Source organism: Canis lupus, chromosome 3 (genome assembly GCF_003254725.2).
Source record: "Canis lupus dingo isolate Sandy chromosome 3, ASM325472v2, whole genome shotgun sequence".
NCBI lineage: Eukaryota > Metazoa > Chordata > Mammalia > Carnivora > Canidae > Canis > Canis lupus.
Window position 1 is genome coordinate 63,870,851 of NC_064245.1, and position 18,755 is coordinate 63,889,605.

Here is an 18,755-nt window from a genome sequence, read left to right on the forward strand (position 1 = left end):
TAGGTGAGTAAAAGCATTTGTGAAATTCAGTTGGGTTGGAATTTGTTTGCTACCTTCCACCTGTCAGTGATTTGAGGTTATAGTAAATGACATATTGTTTAACCTTTAAGCTCTGAACCAATTGGGAAACAAGACAAAAGAGATGGCAGATGTAAAAGACACCATCCACATTCTGGTACAAACAGCTGTTGGAGAACATGGCTTATATCTACAGCTCTACATGGCTTTCCTAATATTAAATCCAAGAACATGGAGACCCTCCAACCCAGTCATCAATGTTGCCTGCTTACCGAATAGGACAGGGTCTGCCTCAGAGAAGCCGAGCAGAACACGCGTTCCCTATAGAGCTTGTATACAAGAAAAGGAAGAGGATAGTGCTGGACTACACATGCCCAATTTCTCCTTTTGAACTTGAAACTCTGATAAGATTTCTCACCTCCTTGCTTCCCCCAGGCAGAAGGTATGAAGAGGCAGAGACAGGGGAGGAATATCACTTATGGGAATTCCTCCATGAGAGAGAACCTTCTAGAGTCTGGAAAAACATTCCTTGGCAACACTAATGAACACATTAGTCCTATGGAAACTGTGGCAAGATCTGCTTTGGACATTCAAGATATAGAAGTGATCGAGATAAATATGATCCTTTCCTTCATGGAACGTTTGGACAACCAGGGGTTGGAGAGAGGTAGTAGATGATAACATCCCAACCCTGACAATTCTTCAGGAAGAGAAAGCTGTGCATTTGACATAGAGACAATCCTTCCCACATTGGCTATAGATATTAAAATGTGCCTTTAAAATCCTTTCAATGGTGTTTAAAGTGCTGATGAAATGCTTATTCTTGATATTTTTTATCTACTATCTTGATTTTTTATCTTTCATAATTTTCTCTACTATTCACTTCTCTGGTAAAAGGAGAAAAAAGAATAAAATCTTCTCAGAGTTCTATGCAGCCAGAAAAAAAAAAATCAAAGATATCCACCAGCAGCTTGCAAAAACAAGAGGTAGTTCTGGAGGTTATAAAACATATGCTTGACAACTGATATTATCCACTAGCGAGATATTGTTCATATCTGCACAGCCTGAAATTGCACGAATGATCACCCTGGTTATCAATTCATACATGCTCACAATGGCCTGGTGGCTCTGGGAATTACCTTCTTGGATTACTGCAAATCCCTCATCTCCAACAAATTCATCATGCAAAGTCCCCACTATAATGAACCTTGGGTAAAGCTCAGCATTCAATTGTATTTTAACATGTTAAGTGGAGTGTGGGTAGTCTCAGAAAGAGAACAATTTGGGGATGTTAGAAAAGAGACTTCACCTTTCAGATCTGTTTCCCACAATTATCTTGCCACTCAGGGCCCACTGCAGTCTCGGTTATTTAATATTGAAGTATCCACCCTCTCTGCAGAAGTGCCACAAGGGGAGGCTCTCACTTGGTGGTATTTAGTTCCCTTGTCAGGACCTGCACCCTGGAGTAGTCGGCAGGGTAAACTGTGCAGAGTTTCTGGCAGCATGGACGTGGCCAGCATGTTACCTAGTTGTTAGTAACAGCATGAGGGAACTTTTGCTTTTGTTTTGTTTTCTAGGAACCCCATCCATTCTCTTGGTAACCCATTGTGGAGGGATCCGTGATAACTGGAGGCTATGAGAGACCACACTCTAGTACTTTACGCCATGGTCATTTTCATCCCTGTTGAACAGAGCAAACTATAACATACCAAACACAACTTCATGTCACATTCACTCAACTGAATGTGTGTGTACATGTGTGCATATACATGTATCATATACAAACACATACACACCCATACACACACACACACACACATATATTTATGGAGGCGGCTGTTATTGCATGCTGGGTGCTCTAATAAGTCCTACGGATACAACTGTAAAATGTGGCACATGTGGCATCTATTCTCATGGAGCCTGCATACTAAAAGGACAAAAAGACAATTCCTATCAGGCGAAGGGTCTCAGGGTATGGTTTGGGGATCGTTGGCATTTAAAGCACCTCAGATATACTCATTACAAATTCCAGACCTTGATCTCATCCCAGTCCTACTGTGGAGATCGGAGAAGGCACCTGGGAAGAGGTACTTCCCAAGTTGGGAGTTGAAGAAGAGAAGAAGTTATCAAGAAAGGAATAAAGGAAGGAAGAAGAACCAGAAAGACTGCGCAGCAGAGGAAAGCCAGAGAGACTATGGGGAGATTTTTCAAAACATACAGCCCTTAGTAACTAAGAGACTCCATAAATAGAGACCAGTGTGGTGCTTCCTCCATTTGTAATGCTTCTAGAGCAAAGGAAGACAAGGTTTTCCTTGGCAACCTGATAAACTACATACATTAGTTCCATTTCCTCTTCCAGTGCTTACTACTTTCCAATAGTGACAAGACCATAGAAACCTGAACAGTTGTTTGGACATTTTGCAAGATCCAGACATCGGATCTGGAACCTTCCTGGTACTCTTAGGAACAGAATCTCTGATTTTATGCCAGTCACTACAGTTACCACCAGTGAAGTGGATGGCTTCATATTTCCTATACAGAACCAAGGATGTCTCCAGAGAGTGAAATTTCAAACACCTCCAAACCGATGGCCCATTTCTCCACTGGGTGTTACCTTCTTCTTAATTTTATGTTTGTTCAGGATCCAGGTTACTGAGGTCAATTAAAGTCAGGAGGCGATGTCGGCTTGATTTAGTAAAATTGGATTCTTTGTCTGCCTTGGGTTTATCTCCTTGGGCTGGGTTGTCGTTTGAATTTTATGTTTTTGTCCTTATTTCTTCCAACCATTTTTTTTTTCCTCAGGAAGGGTTTTCAGTGCTAGGCTCGCTCTATCTGTTTGCAGGGAAGGTGTTTGTTTCTATAAAGTGCCTGTCCCGTCTGATCTCCATCATCTTTATGGTCTTCATTCTGTCACTGCGGCTCATGTCTGGCCGTGGTTTGTTATGTTTTGACAGGAGTTTGTTATAAAGCTGGGGATCACGTCTCCAGCTTTTGCCTTTCAAACTTTCTTCTTTACGGTAGCCATAAACCCATGCTGCTAAAATGTTCCCTCTAAGAAGGGGGTGAAATTCTGATAACAAAAGCCTTGGGGGTAAAGAAGGGGGGGGAGGGTGAGAGGGAGGGAGAAATATTTTGAAGAGATGTTAAAGTAGCAAGGTACATACTGGCAGTCATTCAAATGCAAACAAAGAGAATTCATACAAATTCCAGAGGTTTGAGAAAACAGAGAAAGGCAGGAGCAATGTACCTGGGTTAACCTGCCCTGCTGTTTTTAATCTTTGGAATCTTGGACAAGTCAGGAACTGCGGACTAGTAAATGAAATTAGTCCTGGGTTTGCTAGAAAGGAAGAAAGCACAGTGTGAGGACCATGCACTGACATCTGTAAATCTTCTAGCAGCCATCTTGCACATTCATTTTTTAAAATGCTTCAAATTATCGTGTTTTTCGGTGTATAGATGGTGGAATGTAGACAAGATGTATGTGATCTTTGATATGGTGTCTGTATTTTAACCTTTGTTCTCTACCTCAGAAAATAGTTATTGAATACTTGCTGTATGCAAAGCCCTAAATGTGCATCTCCAGCTGGTAAAGTCTATTGAGCATGGCTATGTCTTAGGAGCTTGGCTAGACACTCAGTGTACTTCTTCTGTTCCAATGAATCCTCAAGGTTATTGAGAAAGAAAAGAATATTATTCCTATGGAACTAGCATATGACCAGCCATCTAGGTACATAGTGCATGTGTATTTATGTGGGGGCTCTGGGTGAGAGGTTGCAGATTTAAAGGACAAGTAGGTTCATTCCCATTAACTGTCCTAAACCATGGCTCCCTATAACAGCAGAAGTGGGATTTGGCTCCTGTTTGTCTGATTCCAAGCCTGTGTTTCTTGCACTATCCCAGGCTGATTCCTCTCTAGCCACCTAATGGGTAAGAGGGTGGAAGAGAGCAGAGCCAGCTCATTTTATAGGGAAGTCTGGGGACCTTTTACTTGAGCAGTCAGCAAGGTCTGTATCCCTGATTTCCTAGCCCTGGGAAATAGCAAAAGGCACCATCTCTGGCATAGGAGATGCCTCCAAATCCCAATTGCAACCATCATGCAGCTCCAATGCAGCAGCAAGTCACTCACCAAATGATTTCTGGTAGCCTTGTCTCCCTGACCCACGAGCTTCACTCATGCACAGGAGCTTGGCCAAGGATTTACATGGTCCTGGCTCTTCTCCCCCCTTCCTTGCACTGCCCACCACTCACCCTCAGTGCCTCCCCATACATTAAGTTGGTTCTTCTCCTGCACCTCTGCTTGGGAATATGCCTACCTTTCCTTCCTTCCATTTGCCCTCTGTCTTCCATACTTTCTTCCTCTCTTTCTAGATTTTATTCACTCTGTGTTGAGCACACACTCAATACTCAGGTATGCTCATGTTATTTAATTCTTATGGCAAGCTAATAAGAATAATAATAAAGGTAAAATAATATAATAACTACTATCAATGTCTTAATGTGCCCCCATGCAAAGTGCAGCCAGTCAATAACTATTTGCTAAGTGCCTACTACATGTTCCACATTGCTTTTGGTCCTGAGAATATGGCCAGGAGCAAACAGACACCATTCCTCCCTTCTTTGAGCTTGTATTCTTGTGAAGAAGCAGGTAACATACCAAAATAACATCATATGAGGAGTGATGATTGTTATGAAGAAAAATTAATTAGAATATGGGTATAGAGTTTAGCCAGAGGCAAGAGCATTTTGTGGATGATTCTGTGTTGTCTGTAGGACCTCCCTATGAGGCTGACACAGTTCTCATCCTCATTTGACAGAAGGGAAATCTGAGGCTTGAGTAATTAAGCAATCTGCCCAAAGTCACACAGTTGCTGTGGGACAGAGTTTGGATTTGAGTCCAGGTGGGAGTGGCTCCAATTCCACACTCTTGACCCTGGGGCCCTTCTCCTGGGAGGAGGTCAGGCCTAGTGAGGCCTGGGAAGAGCAAGGCCAGAAGCATCCCTGGACCTTTTCTATCAGTTCTTAATAGTGACAGAGGAGAAAGGGGGAACAGAGAGAAGCCAGAGCCATGCCCATCCAGATGCATGTGGTTCAGTAGATGTAGGACACTTCTTATCTCCAAAAAAGAGGACCACCTCTCCTCCCAAAGGCAATGGAGTACAGAGGCCATAAGTGTCATTTCATATTGGGGAAAGGAGCCACAGTCCTCTCACTGAAAGGAAACGGGAGTTTCAGAGAAGAGACTGCCACATAGTGGTGGATCCTGATGGGGGTTCTTGATGCTGTTAGACCCAGGAGGAATGTTACAGGTGTGTGCAAGCGCTGGAAACCAGGCTGGCACCAAGGCTCAGGCAAACCAGACCCATTCCAGAACCCAGAGAATTCCCAGAGGCTTCCTTCTCTTGCCTAAGTTTTTCTGAAAATCTGCACACAGCATGTGAGACTCCAACAGCTGGCGCCCATGCGGCTTTATCAAACTTGGGTGGGTGCGTTTTGGCTGTTAAGTCCTGCTGCCAGAAAGACTATGCAACATTTAATTCACTGTCAGAATGGTTGTTCCTTTTCTTGTAGACACAATCTGAGGGTCAGAAGCACAGCCCCCAGTGGACTTCTGTGGAATGTGAAGCTGACCCTCTTTTACTATTTCTCGTTTCCAAGGATTTTACTTCCTTGTAAAGTGCCCCTGGAATGCTGACTTGGCGTGCAAATGGAGTCAGTCTCTTTCTCTCTCTCTCTCTCTCTCTCTCTCTCTCTTTCTTTCTTTCTTTCTTGCTCTTTCTCTCTCTCCTTAAAGAAGTGTCCTTTTTTATGGACTTCAGATGTTTATAAATTGTACACACAGATAAAATAAGGAAGAAGCCCCTTCAAACTAAGTAGTCTCCTCAGATGGGGCACTTTTTTTTTTTTTTTTTTTACCTGCAAAACTCAAAATTAACCTTAATCCCAAGATGAGTCTTTTGAAATGATTAGTTTCTAATCTTTAATTATCAGGATTAGAGCATTCAGATGTGAACATTCCAGATATGGGGCCCCAAAACCTCATTTTCTCCTTCTTGTGGTTTTGATTCTCTGGCCCAAAACTCTGAAAAGTGGCTTTGCCTCTGCATTAGAAACCCGCATGTGTGCATAACCAGCTTGAGCTTGGCAGATTGTCTAAACAGAGATGCCAAGTCCACGTTCATCCATGTGCCAAACATCTCTTAAGTAGCTGTTTACATCATGAATGTGCTATGGTACTGAAATGATCAGGGAATGTTCCCTGCCTTCAGGGAACTGCAGTCACTGAAGGAAAGACAATAAAATTGGTGATTCCAGTGCAGCAGGGTAAGTCACATGGAATATGCAGAAAGAAATGTTATGAGAGTGATGACTTTCACTCGTGCTTAGCAACATCGGCCTCTGCTCAGCACTTCACACGCATGATGATGTTATGATTACTTGTAGCTGCTCGCTGAATTAGTGACTTTTCTATTACTGTTTGACAAAGAAACTGGTGTATAAAAGAGCATAAATCATTTGTCCAAGGTCACCCAGTGAGTAAATGACACAGCCAGTAAATAAATCCAGAAGTTTCACTGTGGACCCAAGTTTGTAATCAGTTGCTCAGCCAGAGGACAGGTGCTTTAGATGAGGTATGAGGATGCCTAAGATACGAGATGAAGTAGAAGATGGGGGGTCTAGGACCTGTGAGACAGAGGATGCTTCAGGGGCAAAAGTTTTGAGGAGCCCAGTGGAGGAAACACTGTGGAAGTGGATCAGATTGAAGTGGAGTCAAGAGAAAGATGGTAGAGAAAGCCCATTTGTTATTTTAATTCTACAAACCTTTCCCTTGACTTCAAAATCCACTTTAAAAGGTTATATTTTATTAGCTTCTATTTTAGTGACCACTTAACACCGTAGAGGAAACGTCTTGTGCAGTATCTAGCCCAGAGAAAGGGCCCCATTCTGCACAAGTCTGCGTCTCTCTGTAGGGAGGAAGTCATCTCTTGCCGTTCATTGCTAAGGATGGCCAAGCCCTGCTTTCTATTAAGTTTGGAATCACACACATTTGTCTGTTTCTCTGGCAACATTTCTCTCACTCCATTGAATTGTGCGGATATTAAAACACAAAATGAAATGACTTGCGGTATCCCTGTGGGTTTGGGTTTGAGAAGGCCCAATAAATCATATTGAAATAATTTTGTAAGAATTCTTGAAGTTTGGTACCTTTGAAAAATCAAGGAATGAAGTCTTTCTCAATTCTCTTTCCTGGAGCCATTTTTTTCCTTTAGGTGAGTGAATGGGTTTGGGGTGAAAAAAAAATAAACAAAAACAAAAACAAAACCCCTGCAAACCACCTGAAAACATCAAATGTGGATGATTCACCCAGAGTAATAACCACATGAGGTGGATCAACTGTTTAATTTCACCATCAGCATGTAGATAAAGCTTTGAGGACTTGAATACTGTCATTGTCCCTTTGTAAGGGGCATACTTTGTGACCTGAATGGCAAAATAAAATAAAATAAATAAATAAATGTAAAACTTGACAATATTCAGTGTTGGTGAAGTCGTGAGTCAAACATGTACTATATATATCTTTTCCTCTTTCAGCATCTACCCTGTGGGACGTGCTGAAAAATAATCCCTGCATCCCTCACCATGAGAATGTCTAAATAACCTGTAAAATAGCTATCCTCTGGAATATGATGCAGGGTTTAAAATCAATCAATTAACCATAGAGCTCAAAAATATATCATTGAGTGAAAAAAGACAAATTCCATATAGATACATTTATTATGATAACTTCTGTGTAAAACAAGACAGAAAGTACTCACACAAAATGATATGTGTTTTCTATGGGTACAAATATATGAAGATAAATGTATAATTTAAAAATCTAGAAGGCTATGCAACATACCGATAACAAAGGTAACCTAGGAAGGGGTGAAGTCACTGACATTGGTGGGTGCAAGGAAGGTGCTCACGGAAACTTTAGACTTAGCAATTGTATTAATCAACCCTGGCAGCTCAGACAAATTAATTTTGAAATTTCAATGGCCTAACACAATAGAAAAGTGGATTTTGCTTCAAAGTCCAAAAGGGTTTTCCCAATATGTAGCAGCTGTCCTTCTGGTAGCAATTCAGTGACCCAAAGCTCCTCCTGTCTCCTGGCTCTTCCATCCATGAGGTTCCATGGAATCCCTTGCAGTCTGCAGCATCTGGTCACTGGGAAGAGTGTGCCAGTTACACACAGAATGATTTTACTTGTCATGTCCAGACATTTAATTTTCCTTCTTGATGTCTTCTTGGTTGGAAAAAATGAAAACAATGGAAATGTCCCCGGACACTGGCTACCACTCACCACATGGCAGCACCTAACCAAAAGGGAATTTAGAAAGTGAGATCTGACTCTGCCTAGAAAAAGATATCAGAGCTAGTAAACTGTGAGTTTCTGCAACAGTCATATGTTAATTTTTGCATGTGTATCACTTGTGTAATTTAAAAATTAATAAAAATCAAATGTGGGCATAAAAATAAACCAATGTTGGTTGATTAAAAACAACAAGCATTCTATTTTATCCCACCCTGGCTCCAGGTAGCTATGCAGTTTTACTTCTCTGGCTATCACATTCCTCCACAGTAAAATGAGGGTGTGGAATATAATCATGAACAACCTAATTACATTTATTAAATAATTGTTAGTATTTTGTATTATATTTTTTCCACATATGTTAAGTGCTATTCATAATTACTAATCAGGAGCTAATCAGTATCATCATGAGTTGAGTTCATTCCTACTCAAATCACAGAAACACAAGCGTAGTCTTTGTTTTAATGGTATTCTTGAAATATGGAACTTATCTAGGGTACATTTTAAAATCTAAAGAAGCCCATTGGAACTGGAAAATGCTACTGGGAATCACCAGACACTAAACCTGAGGTCTTCTCTGACTCTAACATTTCAATTTTGTAGCTAAGATAGTGCCTTATAGAGGACATCACTTACATGGATATTTGTTAAAGGAATGAATAAATCCATCAGTTGAATTTATGCAAAATTTTATACAAAAATGTATGTTTGTACGTGTGCATAAGAGAGAGCAAGATTTATACTGAGTAAAAGCATTATTCAATAATTGAAAATATACTAATAAATAGCTTTCTAAGGGAAATTAGACCACCAATTCAGTAGTAACTGAGAAGGCATTTAATCAAATTAAATATCCATCAGTATATAAAAAAAGGAAAATCATAAAAACAAAGATTAGAAAAATAATTTGATTTTCTTTCCATTATAAGTAAAATGATCTGATCTCAAATCAACATATAGTACTTCCCCTAATCTGAGAGGCATTCCCTAAAAAATTGAGGGGGAAAAAAGAAATCCTACTATTTCCCTCATTATTTAGTACTTTTTCCTAGAAGTTCTCTTCTAACTATTGCAATAGGATGGAAAGTAATGATATAAATATATTGGAAAAAAAGAAAGGAACAAAACTATCCGTATTTGGGAATGATAGATTTCTTCACCTAGAAAACTTGCAAAATTCTTCCAAAAAACTATTAAAATTAATAAGAGCATCCTATTAAATGTCTGTGTTCCCAAGTAGAAATATAATGAAAAAATTGCATTATCCATTCAGCATACCTAAAATATTTAAGAATTATCTTAACAAGGAAGTTAGCTACTTAAATATAGAAAACTACAGAATTATTTTATGGTTGAGATATAGACTTAAATGGATAAACATTTCATGTTCCTGTATGGGAAGATTGGGTATTTTAAAGCTGCCAACTCTTTCTTAGTAAATCAAATTGAATTTAAATTAACCTTCTTCCAACTTTGGAGTCAGAGAGAGGGGGGAATTTGACAAAATTATCCTAAGGTTCATCTTGAAGAATAGAATATCATTATAAAAATGTTTTTTTATATATATATTTATTTTTTATTGGTGTTCAATTTGAAAAATGTTGAAATAAAAATCATACAGAGGAAAGAAGCAAATCTATTTGGATGTAAACTGCATGCTATGGTTTGGATAACTAAAAGAATATCGTACTATCACAGGAAGATAGTGAGACAAGTCTATGTAATGGCGTAGTTCATCCAGACAAGACTGTCGAAGGTATAAATATATAATAGTTGGCCTAGGCAGCAGCCCAAATCATGGGAAGTGTGTTACACTCCCTAATACAATTCTGTTCCCTTGGTCCCCTGTGCCTGACTGACGTCTGTTCATCCTTTAGCTTAGATCTTACTCTTATACCTTACTGACCTGACACCAGCCATAAGGCATCAGTAACTAGAGCATGGCCTTCTTCTGTGAATCAGTAAAGGATTTCAATTTCATACCCAAAATATGTTGACTCATGGCAAGAGGTCCAGCCATGGCTGTGGACCATTCTCGCTCTATGCTATGGTCAGTACCTTGGATAAAGGATGAAAGAATTTTCCTCACAATGAAAGGCATACATCTTAGAGAAATACCCTGTTGTATGGCTGACAGAATCAGAACCCAATATTCCCTGAATATGCCAAAGTACTTGCTGAATTAAATGAGATGAAATGAGACACACTCACCTGGAAATTTCTACAATTTGATCCAAAGCTCCCTAAGAGCAAGATGGGTTCAACCATAGTCCTCAGTATCTTTCTAGCACCTAGTGCAAGGTGGTAGGGCTAAAGTGTTAGTTCATCATTAAAATGTTTGATAGGTAGAAAATGGAAGACAAAAACACCAATTAGATTTCGTGAAGGATCAAATATTTTTTTATGGAGTTTTGGGATTTTCTTGGCAGATGGATAACACGTTTAAGAAGAATAGGATATGGAGCACCTATGTGGCTTAGTGGGTCAAGCTTCTGACTTTGGCTCAGATCATGATCCCAAGGTCTTGGGATTGAGCCCCGAGGTGAGCTCCTGGCTCATCAGCAGAGTCTGCTTCTCCCTCTTTCTCTGTCCCTCCCCTGGCTGGTGTTTACACACTCTCTCTCAAATAAATAAATAAATAAAATATTTTTAAAAATATATTCATAGGATCTTAAACTTGGCTAAAAATGTCCAGTGAGATCTCTTGCACTAAAGAATAGATCACAAAAAAAAAAAAAAAAAAAAGAAAAGAATAGATCACAAGCCATTTGCCATAGAAATGTGGCCTAGAAAGCTCCACATCATCTGGTCTTGCCTCTTTTTTTCTGAGCTCATCTGTTATCTCATTCTCTTGGCTGTGCACCTGCCACACTGCCTTCTTCCTGATACTATGAGACACCAAGCTCATTCAACCTAAACTCATTCCTATCCTAGGGCTTTTGCCCTTGCTAGTGCCTTCGCCAGGACCACTTTTTTCCCTGATCTTCACATGGCCCTTTGCAGTCAGGATCAGCTCCATTACCACCTCCTACTGCAGCCTTCCAGGCCAGCCAGTCGAAACCAGCTTGCCCTCCCGACCACCAAGTTTATTCTTTCTCCATCGCCTGCTGTTAATGTCCAGCCCCTAGAACAATGTCTGGCTCCTAGTTGGTACTTAATAATCATATATTAAGTGAATGAATCTTTGAAATAGTAAAAGAGGTAATCAGAAAGAAGATATTTATTTATTTATTTTAAAGATTTTATTTATTTATTCATGAAAAACACAGAAAGAGAGAGAGAGAGGCAGAGACACAGGCAGAGGGAGAAGCAGGCTCCATGCAGGGAGCCTGACGTAGGACTCGATCCCAGATCTCCAGGATCAGGCCTGGAGCTGAAGGCAGGCACTAAACCGCTGAGCCACCTGGGCTGCCCAGAAAGAAGATATTTAAATCAAATTGTTTTGGTTGCAAAAAGAAGTAAACGGTGTTGGCATTAAAAGATATGTTAATAAAAGATTTCAAATGTCAACTTATGAAAGTAAAGTACGTTTGTTTGACCTGCTTTCTCTTCAGGGCAAAAGAATTTGCTTTGAACCTCTAACACTCCCATTTAATTTTAAGCATGTTTTATTTACTTTGTTTTGGCTATTTATAATGGTTATTTACTATAAATGAAATCTCCAGTATTGTTTATTTCACTACTAGGAGCACCTCCATTTACATGTTAGTATAATGCATTCACTGATTTCTGAATACATGTAAGGTTAAGTTTAATGAATCTTTGTGTTAATTATTTACCTCAGTAGTAGAATTTCCCTGTGGATTTCTGAGGTACTGCAGCCTTAGAACAACTATATAAAACAATCCAGATTCAGACAACCAATTTATCCTTATCATATTTATCAAAAAGTTTTTTAAGACTAGAGTAATTGACGATTTTATTATAATTAACTTTGCCTAATTAAAAACACAAACGTGTGGTTATATACTTTTCTCTTTCCAATGAAGAGAAAAATCATTAGTTAAGGAATTGCCAAATGTTAAGTGGCACTAATACTAATACATCTTCTTATTCCACATTTTAATTATGGTTCTCAACTCTTTTCAATTTTTTGAAGTGAATTGTCTTTGGAAGATAGAAATTACAGGCATTTAGAATAGCAAATGATCACCCCAAAATAAAAAAGTCATAACATTAGACAGTATTTTCTCAAAAGACTTGGAGAAATTCAGAGTACTTGAGATCTACATATTAGATTCTGCAGTTTGGCAAGGGTATTTACACCTAATAAGCTATTAGAGAATTAGAGAGTCTCAAGATAAGGAGTAATTGCTATGTTGATTTGCCTAGAAGTGTTCAAGTATGTTTGTTTCACCACAAGCTTACCAGGTTTTTGTTTTAATCTTTTTATTATTATTGTATTTTGTAATTTGATTACTGGTTTGAACATTTTCCCATATGATTATTTTCTACTGATAATCTCTTTCATCTGAACTGCCTATACACATTCTTGAGAGCTTAAGAAAAACATTTCATAATGATTAATAGACATGAAATGCTCAAAAAAACCCAGATGTACAGTAGTGTATATCTTCTCAATGATTAAGAGTACTCAGCATGTACCATTTGGTTTCTAAATGGGGGGAAATTAGTTAATATCTACAAATATCCTATAGACATTCTGATATCCACAAGTAATAACCACGAGAAAAGATGGGCATTAGATACTGCTCCCCAGCACCATCAGCCTACCAACACCAATAGTAAGAACTTCTGGAAAATGGGGGTTGATGGTTTGGAACAAAACAAAACAGCAACAAACCTCGCAAGAAACTGGAATTTAGAGCTTAATATCTAAATTAACTATGAGTAAACTTTTAGCTATCTCTAAATGTTTACCTATAATGTAGAATATAATTTAGGCATTCTTTATACACCTTTCAAGCTCTTGAATAATTTAATTTGTCATTTTCTTGTCTTTCAAAAAAATACACACATATATATATATATATATATATCATATGCTGTATTACACTTCCCTATATTTCACTCACAGAAAATCTTCTTGTGCTATCATGCTCCCATACTTCCTCTTCCCAACTTTTGGAACTTTGACCTAAATGTGTAAGAAAAATGGGATTTCTTTTATAATCTACTATAGTTTTAATCTATTTGAGAATATTTGAAGATGTAATCCTTTTCATGGGAGCACAATGTAGATTTAGGTATATCAATATTTAAATTGTTTTTAATTCCAAGGATTAACATATAAATGTAAAGTGTAAATGTGGCATGTGAATATGACAGTATAAAATGTGAATAGATTCAGAATTGGTGTGCCTGATGCATTAAGGGACCACTGAATCTAACCCTGAAGTAGTCACTGTAAAGTCATGTATATTAGGCTGTGCAGTGTGGTTGCATGATTTACTAAATTAAAAGGACACTTTAATCTTCTTGTGCTTCAAAAATAATAAAGTTGTATGTTAAAATCAGGATTCAGAAGAAACTGGACAAGAAAGAGTTCAATATCACAAATTCATTTTTCTATTATCACATTGTATTATAGATACATATTTGTTAACTCTCTTATTAGAAGTGAGTTTGAAAGACAGGGACAAAAATCCAGCGCCTATCACGGAGCTTTATGCCTACTCTGGGCTCAGTAGATGTTTATAGAAGAAATCAATGAATGAGTTATAGAGTGATTTCCTTAACTTAAGTACATGTGATTTTTTTTTTCTGGTTATTTGTCCCCTTCACTACACATTATCTATATATTGCTTGTCATGTGTGTATTATATTTTGTAAATACTCCCCTGTAGAACAAAAACTCTTTGGCAAAGATTGCCTCTGTGGAATAATGATGCCCAAAAATGTCCAGTCCTAATCCTTGGCACCTGTGAATATGTTATCTTGTGATGGTAGATTATCCTGGATTATTTGGGTGAGTCCAGTGCAATCACAAATGTCCTGAAGAGTGGAAGGGGGAGGCAGACGAGGAAGTCTTCAACAGCTATCGCTGGCTTGGGTGATATAGGAAGGGGACATAGCCAAGGGAAGCAGCCAGTCTCTAAATGCTAGAAAAAGCAAAGAAACAGATTCTCCCTTAGAGCCTTTAGAAAGAAACACAGCCCCACTGACACCTTGATTTTAGCTCAGCAAGACCCATGTCAGATTGTCAGGAACTATGGGATAATCAATAAAGAGAGTTTAAGCCATTAAGTTTGTAGTAATTTGTTACAGCAGGAATAGAAAAATTAATACAGTCTCTGACACACCCTTTGTATCCCCTTCAGTGACACAGGATGTTGCACAAAAAGACTCAGGTATCTCTTGTAGTTCATTTTTCTCATCGCTTCTTTTTTCACATTACTGTTTGTTACCCCATTCCATGCCAGAGTGGGACAGCCTCAATCAGGATTTGTCTGTTTGCAAATGACAGAAAGCTAACACAAACTCTCTTAAGCAAAAGAGGCACAAGATGTACATCTCAAATAAGCGGGAACTCTAAGGGATGGAACTGGGATTCAGTCCTAACTATGCTGAGGTCCTAAATCAGTCCACAAAGATTCTCTGTCTCTCTAATCTGCTTTCCTTTCTATGCAAGCTTCCATGTTTCTATAATTCACATTTTTAGTGGAAAGATTGTCCTCTTTGGCTTTCAGGAAAGGATTCTTATTTACCCATCTTAGTAGCATAGGAGGATGGAAGGGTACTATGATTATCCATTGTTGCATTAAAAACTTGCTGGCTAAAAGTACAAACATTTATTCTATTTACTCATGATTCTGCAATTTGAGCAAAGCTTATAGGAGACAGCTCCTTTCCACTTCACTTGACACCAGCCCGAGCCAGCTAACTGGAGGGCAAGGATTCACTTCCAAGATGGCCTCACTCCTGCAAGTTGGTGCTGGCTGTTTGCTGGTAGCTCAGCTGAGGTTATCAGCTGGGAAGACTTAAGTTCTTCATGTGTCTGTTCCAGATGTCTGCTTCTCACAGTATGGCAGTCTTAGAGTAGTTGAACTTTATACACACTGGCTTCCCACCCAAGTGCAAAGTGGAAGTTTCTTTAGTCCTTTTTAACATTTAGCCCCAAACTGACACAAGGTCACTTGTGCCACATTTTGTGGATTAAAGTGGATCACAGAGCCCTGTCCAGATTTGAGGAGAGGGGACTGCATCCACAAAGATGTGAATGCTGTTGTTATGGTTCACTGGGGCCACCAGTAACTGTCTACCACAGTAGATAGTGGAGCTTTTGAGTGATAATCCCCACAAGACCATGGGGGAAATAAATTGTAAGGGCTATCCCACAAAGCAAAGGGGCTGAACACAAACCTCCCTCAGGTAGCTCTCACAATTAGTTCCAAGAGTGGTAGAAAATATTAAATAAAGCAAAGCTGCATTTCCCTCTAAATATATTTACTATATAGTTTGTACATTTTCTGGGGTTGGAGAGGTAATTAAAAATTTAGGTTTACAGTTAAGAAGTTGCAAACTTTTTCCCTGTTCAATTTGTTTATTCTATGAATGAAAATGATGATAATATATAGCAGATACTACTACAAAGGAATTAAATGGTGCAGGATTCATGATGAATAAACTATAATGTGGCTAATCCAGTGGTGTTTATTTGCAGTAACCTTTTTAATGTGACAATTCCTTGGAAATCATAGTGAAATATTTTCACCCTACATCTACATTTTTATGGTTTGTATTTATTCTTCACAGTACAGATCCCAAAATGTCAAATTACTAGAGCTGTTTTATGGAAATTAGTTTTAGGTTAGAATATTTGAAATGCATTAAATTAATTTTATCTGTTTAGCAAAGTACAATAAGGTTTTTCGCATTAACAAAGTTTTCTTTATGATATCGGCTGTGTGTATGTTTAAAGACATGGTGGACTCAAATCTTGTTTGAATTTTATATTTAGCAAATGAACATGCACTGTTGGGGATTAAACAGTATTTGGAAAATGTATGCATAAGGATTATTTAGAATGGAATTGCCAAAAATCCTGGAATATTTAATACACACTTGTTGATTGATTTTACTGCAATAAATATGAAGCAATAACAACTATATAAATTATTCAGAAACTAGTCATCCACAGCAGGATTCTTTAGAGATTACTTCAGAAAACAGTTTGGCAGGATATTCTTTTTATAGTTTTTTCTTTTTTTTTTTTTCCAAATCCATGTACAAAAGAGATATAGATCCATATGGAATGGATTAACATTGATTCTTTTAAAATGAAATTAAACATTTTAAAATGTTCAAGTGAAGATTGTATGATCTTTCCTACTAAAGCTCTCTTTGGTAATTTATTTATCTTAAATATTATTTTTGTCTTTCAGGAGGCATTATATAGCGAATGTAAGAGATTTATTAAAAACCTTGGATCGCTTGAGAGTGCTTTAGTACTTTGCCTCAAAATCTGCACATAGGCAAAATTCCTGATATTATGAGTTGGGATTTTCAGTTTAAGAGGATTTAAAATCTCTGCTAAAGCAAGGGCTTGTTAGGTGTTTCTAAGCATCATATATCAGAGAGACACAGCTACTTACCAATCGTTCAAACTAAAATGGGGCAGGACAGGACACATGGAATCAAAGAGACCAATTTAGACCAAATAGAAGGTATCAGGTTCTCTTAAAATTGGTCTTTTGTTCTAGAAAGATATCCTGCTCCAGAAGCAGATAGAATAATCAATATTTACTTAGGTATGGACCTCTTTGTATATGCAGATCCAGATCACTTTTTAAAGATTCTCAAGCAGTAAAGCAGTTGGAGACATAGTATTGAAAAGAGTAAATGTTTGCACATTTGGAGTTAGAGATCCCAATTATCTACTTATAAGTCGTGTGACTTTGACAAAGTCTTAATGACCTTTTTTGTTTTTTGCATAATAATCCTTTTGGGTTCCAGTTCCCTACTATCTTGAGGTTGTTCTGAAGATCCAATTAAAGAATGCCAAAGTACTTTACACATTGCAAAGCATTACATTATGAAAATTTAGATTATGACTATTATTACTAATAAAACATGATTAGATGACTGGCCTATAAGCAATTCACTGAAAAATCCAAGTAGATTGGATGTGTTTTATTTTTTAAAAAATATATTCATTTAAAGGACACTTGAGATCCAAAGTAGTTAATACTTTTGTTCCCTTTTTTAACGTGGTTATCCTTACATCACTGACTTTCAATGGAAACAAAATCTGGAGAGATGAATGTACAAATTTTTGCTGACCAGCTAGGGGTTTTATTTTACTAACTGTAACCTAGGGGTCATGGCAGTTAATAAAAGAAAGAAATTTGCCTCCTGGTATGATTAGTTTCTTGAGATGACTCGTATCCAGTTGGAGGTCTGACAATGGTGTGGGGTCCATGGGGCCGATGGATATTTTTGTTAATTGTTTATTTCTCTGTGTTTCTCTCCCAGCTATCGGCAGGACCCTTATCCCTCGTTATTTTAGCACTGTGTTTGAAGGAGGGGTGACCGACCTGTATTACATCCTCAAACACTCTAAAGAGTCATACCACAACTCATCCATCACAGTGGACTGCGACCAGTGTGCTATGGTCACCCAGCATGGGAAGCCCATGTTTACCAAGGTACAGGACATACTCAGCAATATGACTTGTTCTTCTGTGGGTGTATTAAAGGATAATAATTATGATTTTCTTCTGGAACTTTGAACTGATTTCTCACTTCTCAGATACTTGCATTGCTATGAGATAATCTCTTCTGTTTGTGACATGGCTAGACTTTTGGTGAACACTGTTCTAAGATGTGTGTGTGTGTGTGTGTGTGTGTGATACAGAGCATATGAATGTCAAATATGATAGATCCTCAAAACTAAGAGTTTTGGCTCCCTGTTAAGCTCAGGTTGCTAAATTAGAATTTTGATTGTTATACAAAGACTTCTACAGCTAAAAGAACATTTTCTTGTTGTTATGTGGTTAGTATTTGTGCTTTGTTTCTAAAATTAAATACTTTTTAAAGCTAAATTCAAATGTTAACAAACGGGAAAAAGCAACCAACTACAAATTAGTTGTAATCTTTAAGGGACATAGAAACATAAAAATATAAATGAAACTAGGGAATTCAGAGTTTCAAATCGATTTCCCCAAATTCTGAAAAGTTCTGTGGTTGGTCAGTCACCAAGTGAACACAGTAGAGCCAAAAGTTGGTTATGAGAAAATGGGGAGGATAGTGGGTAGAGGACCCTGTAACATGACCTTTGAGGCAGAATTCAAGTCCCTATGAAGGATGTAAAGTGAAAGAGAAGAGATAGAGGATCAACATGTTTTCTCTACATTCTACACCTATGACTCTTCCCATCCACTGACAATCAACATGTGGAATATTCCTCTGAGCAAAGACTTTTCTA

At 38.1% G+C, this 18,755-nt stretch overlaps 1 protein-coding gene across 11 annotated transcripts in view; it reads left to right on the plus strand.

Annotated features, from left to right (window-relative positions):
• LDB2 (LIM domain binding 2) overlaps positions 1-18,755 on the plus strand; it is a 376,014-nt gene that overhangs the window by 274,782 nt on the left and 82,477 nt on the right. For all 11 annotated transcript variants that reach the window (XM_025437952.3, XM_025437955.2, XM_025437959.3 and 8 more), the window contains exon 3: positions 17,804-17,976. In XM_025437952.3, coding sequence (XP_025293737.1) covers positions 17,804-17,976 — 173 coding nt within the window. The remainder of the gene's footprint in view (positions 1-17,803; positions 17,977-18,755) is intronic.